General features: G+C 32.2%; 1 protein-coding gene across 5 annotated transcripts in view; it reads left to right on the top strand.

Moving 5' to 3' along the window:
- Positions 1–18,937, top strand: part of LOC145260432 (uncharacterized) — a 544,502-nt gene that overhangs the window by 427,667 nt on the left and 97,898 nt on the right. For 4 of the 5 annotated variants that reach the window (XM_080118436.1, XM_080118435.1, XM_080118434.1 and 1 more), the window contains exons 23-27: positions 2,372–2,446; positions 6,775–6,852; positions 9,298–9,470; positions 12,807–12,904; positions 15,354–15,487. In XM_080118436.1, the coding sequence (XP_079974562.1) occupies positions 2,372–2,446; positions 6,775–6,852; positions 9,298–9,470; positions 12,807–12,904; positions 15,354–15,487 (558 nt within the window). The remainder of the gene's footprint in view (positions 1–2,371; positions 2,447–6,774; positions 6,853–9,297; positions 9,471–12,806; positions 12,905–15,353; positions 15,488–18,937) is intronic. The other variant, XM_080118437.1, reaches the window with a different exon arrangement.

The following is an 18,937-nucleotide window of genomic DNA, read 5'->3' as shown; positions in this document are numbered from 1 at the left end:
TAGATTATTTGTCGCCTGTTTAGTCTTGGTCGTCTATCATATTGTTGACATGATTTTACCAATAACACTTTTGTTAATTTCGTATACACTCTTCTTCCGCATAGTAAACTTTTGGGCATCACATCGGTTGATATTGCTAATGATAAAATGTTGCTAAAAAATGCCTCTTTATTTGTGTCCCAGGATTCCGATGATGACTCAAATTATTCCAGTGTACATTTTTATTTCTTTAAAAAAAAAAAAATATTTCAGTTTTCAGGTGATCATACTTGGATATTATTTCAGTTGCTCCTACAAAGCTGGTTTGAAAATAATAATAAAAAAGAAAATGTTTTTATTATTATCTTTATTTTTATTATCATCAAGTAATTTTTTTTTTTCCCAACTATTAACAAAAGATTAAAATGGAGGACTTGCTTAAAAAATAAACAGAAATTTATTCGGGTTTATTTAATTTCACTTTTTTGTTGACATCAGCATCACTTTTTTAAATTAAAAAAAAAAAAGATTAACCATTTACTAACTGATAAATGAAATCTGCACCATATTTATTTTTATTTTTTTTTATTTTAAGAAGCTTGTTTTTTGTTGCTATATCAGCTGTGGTTCTGAAACTGAAACGTTTGTGTTTATCTTTGCTTCAGTTGACTTTGGACTGCTTCTTATATATTGTTGCTGCACCCCCCCCTTCCAATCTCACTTCATCAGTCTATCCTCGCCCCAGAATTATTAAAGAATCTTATTTAAAAGTTATGTACTTTTAAAGTGAAGTGTAGATATGATTTTTTTTTTCCCAGGTGTAACAAATTATTTATTAACTGTACATCATTATTGCACCCCCACCTTTTAAAACTATGTATTTAAAAAATACAATCTCTTTATCATAGGAGCGACATTGCTAGTCTTTCTCTATTCTATCATTATTTTCATGAAAGGTGCTAGACTGAGCTCTAATCACTGATTTCTCTTGGTATGACATTCACAGCAAAAACTCGTCTTCTTACCATAACAGAAAGACTTTCCTTTCTTCTATGTACCTAGCACTAGACAGAATTTCAGTGTATAAAAGTTTCTTTGCTTTATTTCTGTCGAACATTACTGCAGGACTGCTTCCCTGCAGATTGCAACACAGTCGCCTCCAAATATTTGTCATAAACCATCACATGAGTAATCAAACTTAGTTCCTTGTGTTTCAACTAAGAATCTTTTCATCTCATTAATCGTTGATTAATAGTCTAGATTGTCTGCTCAACAGCAAAACAAAAAAGGGGTGAAAAAAATAAATATACAACAAATAATTGTTACCAAAGGCAAACTGAAATTACTCCTCTACCTAATTGGATGAGTTTTGTGGACTTTAACTTATTTTAAAGTGTTTTTTTTTTTTTTTACTTAAAAATAAAAGTAATGCAAAGAATGTTGAATTGGAACTAAAAAAAAAAAATAGATACTCATTAGAGCCATTGTCAAACCACAATAATTACTCAAGAATAAAAAAATCAAACAAAATAATAGAACATTACATTTTTGCTTAATTGGTGACTGATATGTCCTAAGGTGGCCTATTATTTGGACTATCAAAGATAAAGTATTCCGTGAAAGGAATAAATAAATATACACTGGTTTGAATACTGAAAGAGAAGTTTATTTACGTATTTACATATAGACAAATACAGGATGTTAACGTTCAGGGGGAAGTCTCTGTTCAAAAGAGCCGGTGAATCTGGTTACTCGGTTCCTTATGTAGAATGTTCCGGGTTGGTTACTTATCTCCAAGTGACATTTATTGGTTTGTTTCTATTAGTATTTTTGCTTTTCGATTTTTGAGTGATTATTGAGGTTCAACTACAGTTCTAACTAGATTACTGTTTTTTTTTTTTTTTTAATTCTACAAACTTTACACTACTGTTATTTTTAATTAAAAAACACTTTAAAATAAGTTAAAACCTGAAAAAACTTATCCAGATAGGTAGAAGAGTAGCGCAGCTTTCCTTTGGTAACATTTGTTATATATATATATATATATATATATATATATATTTATTTTTATTTATTTTTCAACCCCCCTTTTTTTTTTTTTTTTTTTTTGGCTATTCTAATAAATACCTCCTTCACACACTTTAAGAAATATTTTAAGAGTTAAATTTAAATATTACTTACCATTATTATACTATTATTATTTATTTATTCTTCAATTTGCTAAGAAAACATGCGAAACAACAAAAAATAAAGATATTGACTCCCGGTCAATGCTGGGTATGTATATGTCATTGTAAATTATGTTATATAAGTAAGTCAGCAAGGTCCGCAGAGTTTTACTAGTATCTAGATATCTATTTTGTATTTTTTTTTCCATCTTTATTTTGCACAGTCTCTTTCTGCTTCACCTCATCCCACAGCATCAGCTGTTGGCAGGGTAACTGCCGCTGTCATTATGCCTGGTAGGGTAAGTCATCGGTGACTTTATTTGCGTGTTTGAAGAAAAATAGTGAGATGAATATTTTGGGTTATGCATGTTTGTATTGTGCAGCCATGTTTGTTTGTTCTTGTGGGTTGTTTTTTCCTTTCTGGTTTACATAGTGTTCTTTTTTATTTTTTTAAATTATTTTTCATGCTAATTGCGGCTTGGAAACATCCAAGATGTATTTAGCTAGGAATTCTTTTTTGCATTGTTTAATTTGTGGTTTTTATCTGTCAACAAATTTTTTCGTATTTTGCTTTATTCGTTTTTTTTTTTTTTTTTTTTTTTTTTTTTTTTTTGTGATTTGTTTTATGCAAGTTTTAATACAATTGATTTTTATTTTATTTTTTAACAAATATATTTTTTGTTAAATGAATTTTAAAACCTTTAATATTTTCTCCTTGTTTTTATGCGTTTTTTTTTTTTTTTTGTTATTTTTCTTGAATAAACGAAAACAAAAATAAATGGCAAAGTTTTGTCTAAGGATTGAATCAATTGAATTTTACAGATCTTTCGAATTACAGTTCTTATCCTGGATGTTATTCTCGCAACATTTCGGCTTATCTAACCTCTGACCTTCTCCAAGAAGAGAACAATAATCTGAATAATACAAAGTATCAATCCTCATCTAAAAAATTGTGAAACATAATTGTATGCAACAATATTGGATGCAGGTGTGTTAAAATAATGTTAGAAAAATTAAAAACGCAGAAAATCCCATTAAAGATCTCAGAATAGGAATTAGAGCTAAAATATCAGGGTAAGCGCTCAACTTTGGTTAAATCAAATACCCAGAAATTATTCCTGTTTTACAAGAGCTTTAATGGAATGTGCTCTTAACTCATAATACTTGTGCCCGCTCGGTATAAATACTCTTAACTAACCCGACAAGAGCAGAATCACACTCATTTACTGTTGAGGTCCCTGGATGTCGGAAAGCCTTCTGCTCTAATAGTTTCTTCTCTTGGTCTGCTAGACTTTGGAATTCTCTTCCTGTTTTATGCTTCTCTGACTGTACTGAATGGCAGAAGTTTAAATGTAATGTGAACAGACATCTTGCTGCTTAACTCTCCACAATTCCTTGTTAGATATAATCTCAAATAGAAGGAAAGCACAACAAGATAGGTACAATGTGCGACGACTTTTGTCACAAGCAAGAGTTAATGTTTCCTTATAAATTTCAATTATATCAGTGAATTTAAAGTGACATTTGTTCTATAAATGTGTATATTAAAAAATGTTATGGCAGAGAAGAGTTTTTATTTAAAAACATTTTTCAATGATAAAGTTAAAAAAAAAAAGGTACATGACTTAATTTAATAAAAATTTATAAAACCATAAATCAAAGTAAAGACAAAATCTGAGCATAAGCATTTAAATATTAAAATATTTTATTTATTTCCCTATGTTTTTAATATTTTTTTAAATTTTTGCATGCGTGAATGTGTGTATATTTTCTAGTAAGAATAATAAATATAATAAATTGCCCCTCCCCCACTTTCTCAAAAAAAAAAAAATGATCCTGAACTTTAAAATTATCACACTTGCATTTCATCTTTCATCCATGTATGTGTGCCTTAGATTTGTATTTTCCATTCATTGTGATTTTTGTTCAACTTTGACTGTTTTGGGTTTTTTGTTTGTTTTAAATTATATCTCATTCTAGGGTTTCCATTCTTTTCTTTCTCTTTTTTGTTTTTTACTTTTTTGTTTTTCTTTAATTTTTTTTTCTTATGCCCTTAATTTCTTAATTTACGTTTTTTTTTTTTTTAAACTTTTATCTTTACTTTATTTTATTTTTCTTTCTCTTTTCTATCTCCTCCTTTTTTTTTTAGGATTCTTTTGTTTTTTCTTTTAATTTTTCCCTTTTTTTCTTTCACATTTTTAATTCGTTTTACTTTCTTTTTTTTTTGTCTTTACTTCAATACTTTTTATTTTATCTTCCCCCTTTTTCCTATTCCTTTATTTTTGTTTTTCCCTCTTTTTCCCTTATCATTCACTCCCTTCTCGCTTTCCATCTTTTTTCTCATACAACATGAATCAGCAATTTTTTTAATCAAGTAACAAGCAAAAAAAAAAAAAAAAAAAATGAACAAAAAAAAAGTACAATTACTCTTTAGTTTTTTTTTTTTTTTTTTTTTTTTTTTTGCTAAAAATGATTGGATTTTATTGCAAAAAAAGGAAATGTTTTATTCAGTTTCAGGTCAATAATTTTCTCTTCTATTACAATGGTCAAATATAAGTGCTCTTGTACTACTTCCATTCCATAATAAATGACCAATTCTATTCCAAAATTACATAATGAACGACCATCGTATGATTAAATTATTTTTGATTAAAATATGGCAAAGTGTTATTGAAATTATTAAATGGGTGCAAATAGTGCACAAGTTTGTTTGTGTGTTCATAGATGCACCACAAACGCCCGTCTGTTTGTGTGCATGTGCACTAATACATTGTTTGCGAGTCAAAATGAAATGTGTTTGAGAAATGTGTCCGTGATCCAATCTGTTTGCAGTTTGGCACATTGGTACTGGTGCATATTGTGAACCAGATGCATAATCCGGTTGTCGACGTCATATTCCGATCAAAGCCAAGCAAACGCTAAGATACATCTGGTTCACAATACATACCAGTACTGACACATTCATGAACTGAGATATGCACCATTGTAAGCAGATTTGAGAAGCCAAAAAGTAAAATGTTTAACTTTATTTCTTTGCATTCCCCCCCAAAATTCTGACTCCAACTTATTTTAAGGTCTTCCAGATGTAACAGAGCGCGGATGCAAGTATGGTAGCAGTATGCAAATGACTGAGCTGTGTGTGAGATGATGCCACGGCAAGAAAGAAAGAAAAAGATTATAAAAAGAATGTGTGCACAGGCCGGGGATCACGTCAGCAAGAGGGGAGTGGTATTTAAAAGAAATTCCAGAGACTGGATTACGTCAGAAGGACAGATGTGTTACACACTGTGGTCGAGGGCAACAGGAAGATACCTGTAAATAAATGTCCGTTGTTTCACTAAGGAAAAAAAAAATGAGTTGACGGAGTCTACAACGCCCCTACATATTAAAAACTATGTTACATTCAGACTGTGTACTGATTCTTAGGGTTTAAAAAAATTCAACTTAGATTATAATGTGTTTGACTCTGAAAATCACAAACTGAGCCTGATCACAACCTTTATTATAAGAGTATATGAAGTTGCTTATTTCCAATCTTATGAAAGAATAAATTTGAAAACTTGAATTCATAAGATTTCAAATGATTTATAATCATCTGCCAATAAATGAAGCGGACATAATGGAAATCTGAAGATTTATTATGGAACGGAAATAGTGATGTTTAATTTAAAATTCTCTTTTTGTTTGTTTATCCTTTCCAGCAGTTTCTGAACTTGCAAAAAACAAAAAAAAAAATTTAAAAAAAACAAAAAAAACCTTGCCATTGTTGCTGACATGGGTATACTGATTCTCTGCATTTTTTTTTATTTTTTTTTTTTTTATTATTATTATTATTACTTAAAATTGTTTTCAAAAGTTTTTAATAAGTATAAACATAAGATTGATTTATAAAGAGATGCTGACAAAGTTTTCTTTGTCTTGTTTGGGCTACTATTAGCATCTTGGTTATTTTCACATTTCAGCTGATGTGACTTCTGACTTTTTGGAGCTTGGAAATATTTGTCAAACTATACAGAATTTCAAACTGAATCATTTGTGTATTCCTAGGGGCTAGATTACTCTTGTTCCATCAGCCATGACCATAACCTAAGAAAGTAGAAATGCAAATTATTTTTGTGTTATTCTTAGTTATATGGCATAATCACATTGACACACCAGTTCTCATTAGATCACCAAAGTTAAGCAACATTGAGTCTGGTTAATATCAGCTGGGTAACACTGTATGTAGGAGCACATTGACACCTCTCTGCAAAAACCTAATGTCATTTCCCTTGGGAATATACATGCGACTGGAGATCGCTTGGGAATTTAATATTCCCATGACACTTCCTCCTTTTGGAGAAAGCAGGTTAAACCTGCCTAAGTTGAATGTTGCTGGCATATATTCTTAGTTATTACTGCGTGCAGTAACAATTGAATCTTCAATTCACAGAAGACTACAATTAAGAAATCCTTAATTAATACCTTTAACCATTTCGCTGTGGATCCATATTAAAATAACTAAAATGAGAATAGTAGTCCAAATAATTTCAAATAATACAAATTATTTATCCTCATTTAAGTTTTCTAACAATGTTTTTGTGTTTTATCCTGTTGTATAATTTATTTTTTTGTTGTTGTATTGCAGAATAATTCAGTCATCAGTTTCGATGAACAAACAGATGTAGCAGACCTTGATGATGATGACGATTTTAAGCCTTGTCAAGTACGTCAAATTATTTTTTATGCTGAAATGGTGAAGTTTTTTGGGGAGGTTGTTTTTGATGTTTCTGAATTTTTGAGATGATTGGTTATTCATATTATTTGGATTCATCGGACTACTGTTCTCATCTTGAGTGTGATTTTCACAACGTTTCGGTTGATGTAACCTCTGACCTTCTTTAGATGTATCATGTCTGGAATATTTCTGGCGAACTTGGGAATTTGGACCGAATTTCCAGTGGAACCCTTTATTTACTTCATGAGGAGAGCATACTCTGACTGGATAGCAGTCCTAAGTAATTCGCAATTGTATTTTTTCAGTCAATATAAAGTGATATTCTCCTGGAGATTCGAAGGTTCAATCCTCAGTGTGGGCAACTGAAAAAATACAATTGCGAATTACTTAGGACCTCTATCCAGTCATGGCTGATGGAAAAAGAGTATGCTACCCCCGTGAAGTAAATAAAGGGTTCTGCTCGAAATTCTATCCAAATTCCTGAGTTAGAAAAACATTCTGACTTCAACAAGATACACCTGAAGAAGGTCGGAGGTTACATCAACCGAAACGTGAAAATCACATTGGAGATGAGAACAGTAATCCGATGAATCCAAGACCACTCAGCTACTTCAAACAAATATATCCCTTTTGCAGGATGTATCAGCATGACAGATTGAAGAAAATTTGAATGACCTTAAGAAAAATATTGCTATTTTAAACTTACATGAGGTAGACAAAAAAAAACTCTTTAAAACCTGGTAGCACATCTAAGACAGTAAACGACGAAGTTCTCTCTGATTCTCTCTCCTCTGATCTTGATCACGTTGTACAATGGGGAAAGGAGTGGCTGGTTACTTTTAATGCATCTAAAACCAAACTTCTCTCTTTACATCATCAATGTTCTGATCCCCCATCTGGCATCAATTAAAATGAATGGCTTTCGTCTTGGGGAGGCCTCAAGTTTTGACAGGCTTCTGGGCTTGACCTTTACTCCTGATCTTAAATGGAACACGTACATCAAATCTGTTGTCAAGGCCGCTGGAAAAATGGTCGGATCCTTCTATCGATCCAGTAGATATCTCACTGCTGATGCAATTCTCTATCTGTATAAGAGCCAGATACGTCCAAGGATGGAATACTGTTGCCATATATGGGCAGGAGCTGCTAGAAAAGACTTGTCCTGCCTTGATAGGGTTCAAAATAGACTTCCTGGCCTGGTGAGAGATGTCCTTTTCTCTTCGCTGCAACCTCTATCTCACAGAAGAGATGTTGCGAGTTTGTCTCTGCTTCATCGTTATTTTCATGGAAAGTGTTCGACTGAGCTTCAATCTATGGTTCCCCCTCGCCAAACTTTCACAAGAAACACTCGACTAGCTGAAAACACTATCAATAATTCCCTCCACTCTTTATCTGTGCCTAAACCTAAACATAGATTCCGTGATCAAAACTTCTTTCTTAGAACTGCACGCCTGTGGAATTGTCTTCCGTTTTCCTGCTTTCCAGTTGTCTATAATATGGTTGTCTTCAAGTCCAATGTGAACAAGTTTCTGATGAGCCGTTCCTCTTAAGTTAACAAATTTACCGAACTTCCATTACTATCAATTACTATATTGTCCTTTTGACTACTGTACACTCTTTAACCCTTATCCTTGAGTAGCCTATCGGCCTTGATAAGTGGTGATGTCTATGTAAAAAAAAAAAAAAAAATCAAATAAAGTGCTTTTTTAAACTTAAATATACAGACTAAAAAAAAAAAAAGTGAAGAAAATGCTATTTACAAAATTTGCATGACAAATCAAAGAAAATGTGACTGACCAGAAAATTAGAAAAAAAAATAAAAAAAATGCAATTTTAAACTTTGCCTGATACATTCTCTTAAAGACATTGTAATGTATCACTTAAGTTTTGTTGTATTTTTTTTGAGGGATGAGGTCTTGTTTCTGATCGAAGGAAGCCTGGAGTCCTTAGTAGAACCTTAAAAGACATCCAGTGGTAAGGGCCCCATTTGAGGGCTGTGGGGAATGTGGAGTTGCTTCTTAGTTACCATTGCTCCCAGATCGACTTTGGGCCAAAATGATAATATAATAGGGCAACTGGTGCTACCAGATCTGTCTGTCTGGATACAGACTTCCTCACCAAAACTTCACCAAACATTGATGTTAGTGTTTTTTTCCCTCACCTTTGCAATACTCAATTGCGTTCTGCAAAGTTAAAAAACGATTTTTTCTATAAAACAATCAAGCCAAACACCATGAATAAATATTTAAAGCTATAAAGAACTTGAAGCATTTTTTGGCATTAAATGAGCCACAAAGGTTGAAATGCTGTTATACAAAACAAACTCGCTCTTTTTTTTTTTTTTTTTTTTTTTAACCAATCATTCCAAATTAATTTCAAAACAGCTTTTGTCTTAGAATATCTGAATGTCATTTTTTTTTTTTTTTTTTCTAGAAAAATCATGACTCCAAGTCTCGTGTATCGGGAGAAACTGCTGATTCAAATAGCGAAAAGGATGGTCAAAACCTCAGTTTTGAGATGGATGATCTTGAAACCGACAGCGATAACAGTGATGTCATCTACATGCCGAATAATGATGACCTTGAGTCACCTGAGAACCAGGCCAGGTGAGAAATTTTTTATGTTAAAAATAAAAAAATACAACAACAATAATTAGCAGATAATTTCTTCCGGTATTTGATAAAGTTTCTTTAATAAAAGATTAATGATGGGACAATTCCAATTTTATCAGATTCTGATACAATTATTGATTCCGATTCTTTTTAAATTTCTAAATATTTAGTTATAAAGTTGCTTTTCTGTATTTTCAGATTGAACCCTGTGCAATGTATGAATATATTTTCACAAAAGTATAAAAATACTTGTGGGATTAAGAATATACAATACATGATTTGATCTTCCTCATAATGAATTAAAAGTAGATATTTGCTAAACTCATGAGATTTTCATCTACAATGTGACCAAAATGTCTGGTTTGATTTTGAAAGAAGAAAATCTGATGTGAACAATATACATATATTTTAGGTAATATATAAACTAAAGTACAAAATGGAGCAAATGTATTTTTTTTTTATTACTTGTATTGATCAGACTACTGTTCTCATCTTGAGTGTTATTAGTGCAACATTTCAGTTGGATTGTCCTTCGACAGTCATCAAGCATGTCGGTTGTTGTTTGGAAAAGACAGGAGTAAAGTTACTGGCTCCGTAGATATTTTCGTATTTCTGTGAGTTAGTCTCCTCTTTTTGGCCATTGTTTCGAATCTGTAAAAAATAAAAAAAATGGTTGATTTTGTTAATTGTAGTTCATATAACATAAAAACTAATAGCTTATGTTGTCCATATTTTTTTGTTTCAAAATCAGATCCAACTTTTTGACCATCTTGTATATTTTTTCACTTGTGCTAGTTTTTCCTGCGTGTCAATGCATGCCATTTTTTTTTCCAGTGCCACTTTCACCTAAATTTGTTAGGATCAATTAGATTTTAGTTTTACTAATACAGTAGAACCCTGGAATACGTTGTTTTCAGGTTATGATGTGGAATACAATGTTTTTCTGGACCCTGGTTATGGTATTTGCCCCACCTTACAGTTTTATTTATAATGTTATTTGATTATATATTATATATACTGTACTGTATTTTGTTACTAGTTTTTAATATATACTTTATCAAATTTTGTTTAGGCCCCGGATTAATGCCATATCTTAGGATTCTACTGTAGTTTAAAAATGAACAAATATCATTAGTATCAGCAATAGAATATTTCATTAACAAAAAGACAGATTTAAAAAAAAATGTTTTTTGGAATCATAAATTAGCTTTAAAAAAAAAAAAGTTTCCAATTCTGATGCCTCAAAATGTTCAGATTTTTTCCGATTCTTGGTTCAGATTAATCGTCCCAACACTAATTGATAATTTGTATTTGGATTATTTAAACCATTATTCTGACCTTGGTTATTATTTTTGCAATGTTTTCACTGCTGCAACCTTCTTCACGTGTATTCTTTTGGACTTGGGAATTTTTCTGTCAGAACTCTGGAATTTATAAGAAATTTGATTAAAATTACAAATTTTGTATTGGTTTCAGAGTTTGTCAAAACAAGAAAATATGATAAATATAATTCATTTTCTATTTTATCTCAGTTCATGTGATACTTGATGTCAATATTTTACGATTCATACATGACATTGGATGGATGATAGCTGGTTGTAGGAACGTGCCTGGAGAAACTGCTCAGATGTTCCAGTGCATCTCACTAGCTAGCATCTTTGCCTTAGGATTTTTTTCCCTCAGAACTAAAATCAACAGTCCAGACCAGATCTAAAATGGCCTTTTCCTTGTTGATGGCGGTATGTTGCAGTATGATCTAGGAGATCCACTCTCCCAGGCTTTGCCTTTTTTTGAGAAAAGGATAGCATATTGCTAAGTGCCCGAAACTATTCTACAGGGAAATACCAACAGGGTTGTTCAAGCATTTTTGCTGATCAGTGTGCTCTTCCTCCGGGGCACTGGCTCCTCAATCCCATTTTCTAACTCTAGTGTTACATTTCTTGTCGTGAAAGAGAAATAAATATATCTGAATCAACGCCATATCTATTATGACATCATCCCACAACATCTAAGACTTGATAAAAAGAAAACACAAAAAGAAAAAACTGTCATCCTATTGATGAACTTCTTGAAATTTATTTTTATTTCTGATAAACTAACATCTCTCTACCTCTCTTTTCCCAACTCCTCCCTTTCTCTTCCACCCAGCCCATTCCTCTCTAGCTGGACACGCACATACAGACACAGAACTCTTTGTATAATAGATTCCTCAAGTAATGAATCAGCATTTTTTTTCCGAATTAGTACCTATTAATATTGGGGAGGGGGGGGACAAAAACTTCCCTGTCCCCACACCTGATGAAACTGGGCTCAGTTGAGAATGAATAATTTTTTTCTAAATTTTAGATATTATTTATCCAAGACTTTCTGTTCTGATGCTGCACTTCATCTATTCTCTCTTCGGTCAGCGAAGAAGTCCTTTTAGACTGAGGCAATTCTTATTTCCATTCCAATCCAGAGAGCCCTATTATTGAGACCAGCATTGTACTGAATAAATAATACCAGCTTTGTACACATACACACAGACAACTGCCATTTATATAATAGATGTTCTTTGGTTTCTAAGTTTGACAGAAAGATTCTCAAGTTGAAAACAAAAGCACCTGAAGATCATCAGAGGTTACATCAAATGTGAAAATAACAACCGAGATGAGAATAGTGTTCCATTCATTTCAAGTGGGGTCTGATGGGAGTCAGAGCAATTAGAATGAAAAGAGAGAAGCTTGGTTTTGGAAGCCCTTTGTGAAAATTCAAGTACTTTCGATATTTGTGAAAGTTTAACACTAGACATTAGGTATCAATTAATAAATATTCTCCAAATTTTGTTTTGTTTGTAGTATTTTAAAAGGTTTTTAGGGGTAGTGGTGTATAATATGGGCACAACCGTCTATTTAAAAATTCAAGTATTTCAGATTTGCATGACATTTGATCCATAGTCATTAGACACAAATTAAGCAAAATTCCATGAATTTCAATTCTCAAGATCACTAACACTTAAATTTTAGACATTTTCTAGAATCAAAATTATTTAATGAAATTTGATCAAAATTGGAATAAGAATTCTAGACATAAGGTTTAAAACACTATCCTTATTGTAATCTTTGTAATGAAAACATAAGTAACACAAAAAAAACTTTTCTGCTTGGGACTTTTACCCATCCTAGGACGGATATTCTAGTTTAAAATGGAACAGAATTATAAAATCAGCTTTGCTGAGCACAAATCTCATCAGATTTATCAGCTTCAATTACACAATAATAAAATAGCAACTTGTGTCCAATGAATTTTATACAATGATCTTAAATTTATACTTTTCTGAATTTTTTTCAGCAACTTTCAGGTGTTTGCTTCTGCAAGTAAAGCCGTCCAAATTCCTAAGAAAAGTTCTGACCAGGTTAAGGTGAATTATGGTCCTTCGAGTGGACTCGGTAAGTTTTCTTTATTTTAACGTTATAATTTAATATACAAATGATATTAACTATGAGTGCACAAATAATTAATATACAAATAATGGTATATTAATAATATTAATATTACCTATTATTACCTAGATACTGTGTAAAGAATAACATTTTTTGTGTGTCTTCCATATGTGATAACTCCATGGTGTTTATGTTAAATAATTGGATATCAAAATGTTGAATGCTGTTCTTTATCAGCTTCCATCCTTATAACCATGTTGTTGTTAGAAGATGAGCCAAAGAACGAATAGCTTTGGATAATAAAAACACTGACAAAAACTTCTCAACTCGAAACCCTGTAATATAAAAAAATAATTTAGAAGATTTGAAACTCATTTAGTTGGAGTAAATTGTAAGACATGAATTTTTTTTGTATAGTTATAAGATGTCAGTCATCATACAATGGGTGATAAAACAAATTCATCAAATAATTTTGGAAACTCTTATTTGTCTCCACATGAGGGTAAAGTTAGACACAAGGTCAGTTTGTAATGTGGGGAAAATCCAGCTCCCAATAAAAGGGGCATTCTGGATTGGAATAAAACTTAAAAATTGCCTCAGTCTAGAAGGACTTCTTCACTGACTGAGTAGAGAATGTTACATTGTTGTACCAACTCAGCATGTTGTATTGTGGGTACCAAAACGTATGTTATGTAGTGGGGTGGTGTTTGAGTGTGTATACATATCACTAAATGTCTGAGGTTCTGCACTATCTGAACCATTTGTTTTATCTACATATATCTGTAACAGTCTATTTACAGCCCGTGATCAGTCTGTGTTCTTATGCGTGCATGTGTCAGACATGTATTTCAACATACCTTTCTTCTGCTGACCATCTTGGGAGAGCTGGATCTTTTTTCAATCAGAGAATGCTTCTTAAACATGACCAAGACATCATAGATTTTGTATAATATTTTATCTAACTTTCAAGGTGTTGTAATGCAGAAAGGTGGAAGTTGATATCTGCTTGTGGGTTTCTTCTATACTAATTCTGAGACACATCATCCCCATCATGTGAGAAGCGTTCTCACCCATCCGCTCTCCTCAATGTCTTCTTTACAACTCAACAACGATATGTCCAGTAAACCAGAACACGTGACAAATGACACATCCTTCTGGTCTTGTTCAAACCTTCCGGTGCAAACTTGACCAGTTCACAGTTTGACAAGGTCTGACATGTTTTGATGATCTTATCAAAACATAGTTCAAATCTCTTGTTTACTTCCAATTAGATAGATAGATATACAGATAAATAGATAGGTATACTGATAGATAGATAGATATACTGATAGATAGCTGGATAAATAGATATAGATAGATACACTGATGATTAGATAAACTGATATTTAGACAAATAACAAATAATTTATTTTTCTGCTCATCAACTGTATAAGAAATAGATGAAGTGCAGCATCAGAACAGAAACTACACTTTCTTCCTCGACAAGTAATTTTGAAGGCTACATAATTTAAATTCGATTTATTTATGTTGGTAGTGTAGAAGAAAATGTATGAATGTTTTTTTAAGAAAGGTGTATTAAAAAATGGAGAATAAATTTAAAAAAAGGAAGGCGATGGGTAAATCACAGTTGTAAAATGCTCTTATGGTTGTCAACAGGTTAAAGTAGATTTATTTGTAAGAAAATTGCGTTAAAATAACTTAAACGTAATATGGAAATGAACAATGTAAAAAAAAAAAAAAAGCAGAAACTATTAACAATTGTTTATTTGGATAATTTAAACACAAAAAACAAACAAACAATTGGAACGCTGAAAACATACACAGTAAAACAATGTTTTATTGTCGCGTTGATTATGTACGCATGCGCAACCGGAAGTCGTAAACCGGATGTTGAGTTACAACACCCATACAAGGTCATTTGAGTTTTATAATCATATAGATTGCTTTTTTTCGATCTAGCCTTGAGTGGAATTTTCCCTTTTTGGTCTTCCTGATAAAGGAGGGATTGGACCTAGTAATTCACTCTTGTTTGTTCGTTTGTTTGCACACTTCTCAATAACCACACTTCGGATTTTAAAAAATTTTTGCACAAACATTAGTCATGATGAAAGTAAATTTTTGTTAGAACAGATTTTCCAAGGTAACTCTGGTTGCCCCCCCCCCTCCCTCGGGAACCATTATAGGAGTAAAATTGCCCCCCAAATCGGACATCTGTCCATTTGTTCGCACTTTTCTCAATAGCGCCTTGGAATTTTTTGAAATTTAGCACAAACATTAGTCATTGTAAAAATCAATTTTTCAGTCATGGAGAGGGACCTTGCATGCTTGGCTTGTTAACACTTATTTTCACACGTCCACATTTAATATTGCTACAATGTGAGTAAAAAAAAATAAGGAAAAAAAGCTCTGCATTATTTTGTCACTTGTTTATCTAATTTTCTCATTATTTGTACAGGTGGTTCACCTGAACTGCGAGCAACCATTGAAGATGGCGATGATGAAGACACTGGCGATGAGGTTGGTCCACTTTCAAGTGCCAATACGCCCACAGACCCAGAAAAGGAAATTTTCTGGAACACGCCGGAAAAGGTATGTGGAATATTTATCCTATTAAGGTTTTTTTTTTTTTTTTCTCCAAGTGTCGAAGTGTTGGAGAGGATTTTTCTTCAGTGAGCAGGTAATATGTAGAATTTCTCTTCTTCTGTTCCTAATAGAACATCTGATGAAAATTGACTGATGTGTAAGGGATAGCTCCACTGTGATCAGGAGACGTCTTTAATAACTGCCTCAAAATTAATGCTTGATAACTAATGCTTTTAAGAAGAGTGGCCTCAGCAATGACAAGTGCTGATTCTGCCACACAGAAGTACCCAGCTGTAAGGTTCTTCTGGGGGATGGCTAATATATGATGTGACACAAGAGTGTGTGAGTATCTCCATTGGACTATCTGTTGAATATCGAATGTAGCAACAAGTCCTGGAAACGCATATCAGAAAGAATAGTTGGAAATAAGTCATATACCATCTATTATGGCTGCTATTCCTACAGGTACGTACATAGAAAATGAAGCTATTAAACCTGACATAGTGATATCTGACAAGGAGAAAGAAGCAATCATGGTTGAAGTTAGTGTCGCCAATGACTGGGTTAAACAGAGCTGAGAAACAATAACGAAAAACTAAAGTCTTATGTACAACAAGAAAAAGAAACTGGGCAGACCTGTATGAGAGTGCCCACTCCCTAAAAATGCATTTTTTTTTACCATTTTTTTTTTTTTTTTTTTTTTTTTCCTAATGATTATTAGAGAGTATTGGCAGAAAAAAATCTTTGCAAAAAAAAAAAAAAAATTTAATGATTTTTAAGAAGGGGTTCTAATCACGTGACTTGTCGGTAAAGAAATGGACAGTAAGTCAGGTAGCAATGAAGTAGAACGTTATAACAAGAAAGCGCCCCCCCCGCCCCTTCTTAAAAGTCATTATTTTTTTTCAACATTTTTTTCTGTTAATATGATACTTAAGTTTGTAGTCTATGATAATCACCGAAAAAGGTTTTAAAGGTGTAAAACATGCATTTTTAGGGAGTGGGCACTCGTACAGGTCTGACAGAAACTGAAATCAAAGGAAGATGTCTATCATTATAGTAATTACAGGAACAACCAGACTCATGAACAAGAATTTCAAAAACTACCTGGCGATATACTCGGTTAACCAAGTGCAAGAGATGTATGAGATAGCAGTTGAATGTCTGGCATTTGATAGGATAGCCCATCCCCAGCTAGAAGAAAATCATAAAATTGAAAAAAAAAATGTAAATCAGCATTACAACAACGTTGTTCAGGATACGTTTCCTAAGTATTGATGTGCTGAAGAAAATTATGAGCATACCATAAATAGGATTATTCTTGTTTTGACTTTCAAGTATATATCCGTTGATATCTTATGTTTTTTTATATAGAGTGATATGCTTCTTGCTTGATTAACTGTGTATGCGTCGAATATATACTAGAGTCAAAACAATGAAAAGAACATTCTGTTATCTTAGCCCTAACCATTTATTATGTGGCCCAATGGTAAAATACCTGCACACAATATCATCGTTTGTTATGTGATATCCAACAACAATCGTTTGAATGTGTAATGATAGCAAGTCAAAATAAATTTGTTTAAATAAGAATTAGGAAACTGCAAAGATCAATATACGTTATTTTCTTTATTTTATTTTTTCTTTCTTTATTTATTTTTTTTTATTGCTGAGAAAAGTTGGACTTTTTTTTATTAATTCATATTTAAAAGACTTGAATATATTATTTATTAGCTCTCTTGGGCATTTTGTAGTATAGGCAACAAAACGAAAAAGTGATCAAAAAACAAATATATAACAAATAAATGTCACCAAAGGCAAGATAATTTGCTTTTTTACCTACCCAGATAAGTATTTTGTGTTTTAACTTAATTACTTTGAAACACTAGTAGTGCTGAGTTTTATGTTTAAACAAGAAAAAAAAAATGTCTAGTTATCAGAGGAGTCTTGATAATTGCTCAAAAACTGAAAATTCAACAAAATACTAGTAGGAACATACTCAATAAATGTCACTGCGGCATTTATATATTTTTTGCTATCTATATTGCAGAATGCCTGCTCTTTCTATCTGATATTGCCCGGGTGTAGACATTTGTTGAGAAAAAATGCAAAAGAAAGTTTTATTTTATTTTAAAATTGCTGTCTCAACCTAATGTTGTCTAGGAGTATTTATATTTTCATTTTTGTTTTGCATATTTTTTTTTCTTATCAAAAGCCGAAGTGTGATTTTTTTTTTTTTTCTCACGATTTTTTCCAAAAAATATTTTATCTACCCAGTTTTTATTTAACATTGTGAAATTTAAATTTTTTATCTGGTGTTTCATTGTCTGTATTTTTGAGATGAGGTGTTTTCGGGGGGGGGGGGGACAATCGCCCCCTATGGGATGAAGTAAAAATAATAAACAGAGAGACCCACTGGAAAGTGAGAAAACTTAAAGAAACAGCTCACATGCTCGAACATAACAACCTACTGAGCAAACCAAGCATAGAGCTGAATGCAATTTGGACACCTATAATAGAGAGAGAAAACCTTGAATAACAACATAGGTTTAACACTAACAAAAACCAACTAAAAATTGTCCTAGTGACATATGGCCGAGTGGTTCTAGACGTTGTATCAAAGTTTAGTTACCTAAAGGTGCTGAGTTCAATCCAAACAGAATCAGCAACTATGTCCCAGAGCCTAGCTGGAGTCTGAACACGGTAATGTCCCAGATCCTAGCTGGAGTCCGAACACGGTTAATAATAATAAAGGTTCGAGACTCCTAACAAACGGTTCCCCAATTTGATACAAAACACCTGATGAAGGCTGGAGGGCAAAACGGCCGAAATGTTGTGACTATAACAACCAAGATGAGGAAGTCAGTCAGACAATCTCAATAAATGGTGGTTCATTCTCATTAGTGTTAGAAAGGAAAAAAGTTTACTATGATCTAGTTTTAAATAAAAACAAGTTTATTAGGCAATGAAATCCTTCCAAAAGTTGTCTACTTTACTGTAAATGATAAGCAATTATACATTTGGATGTCATTCAGTTTCGAGTGTTCCCAATAATTTTCGAAATTAAAATGCACCCCCTCCTTAAAAAAAGTAAATGGTAAAATTCATATTTACTTTTTTTGTATACTTCAAAATTATAAATTAAATTTGTAGCTTTTAAGTCTGAGGAAAGAAAGTAATTCATGGCTAGAATTAAATATTTAACAAAAAGTTATATTTTTTTTTCCTCCTTAGTAACGAAAAATAGTATTGACTTTACTATTACTAGTGCTACTAAAGATTGTTGATTTGTCTCTACCATCGGCTGACCCATTCATTTTACAAACTCTTATAAATGAAGAATATGGAAGAAGTTGTTCTTTTACACACTATGTAATCCTTTTCCATCCAAGATTTTAATACTTTAGGTGATTATATATAAACAGCCTGGAAATCTTGTTAGTAGAAGGAAATATATTT

The sequence above is a fragment of the Euprymna scolopes genome, chromosome 36, assembly GCF_053919585.1.
Source record: "Euprymna scolopes isolate OS-2025 chromosome 36, ASM5391958v1, whole genome shotgun sequence".
NCBI lineage: Eukaryota > Metazoa > Mollusca > Cephalopoda > Sepiida > Sepiolidae > Euprymna > Euprymna scolopes.
Note: the sequence above shows the minus strand (reverse complement) of the source record. Positions and strands in the feature narration are given on the sequence as shown.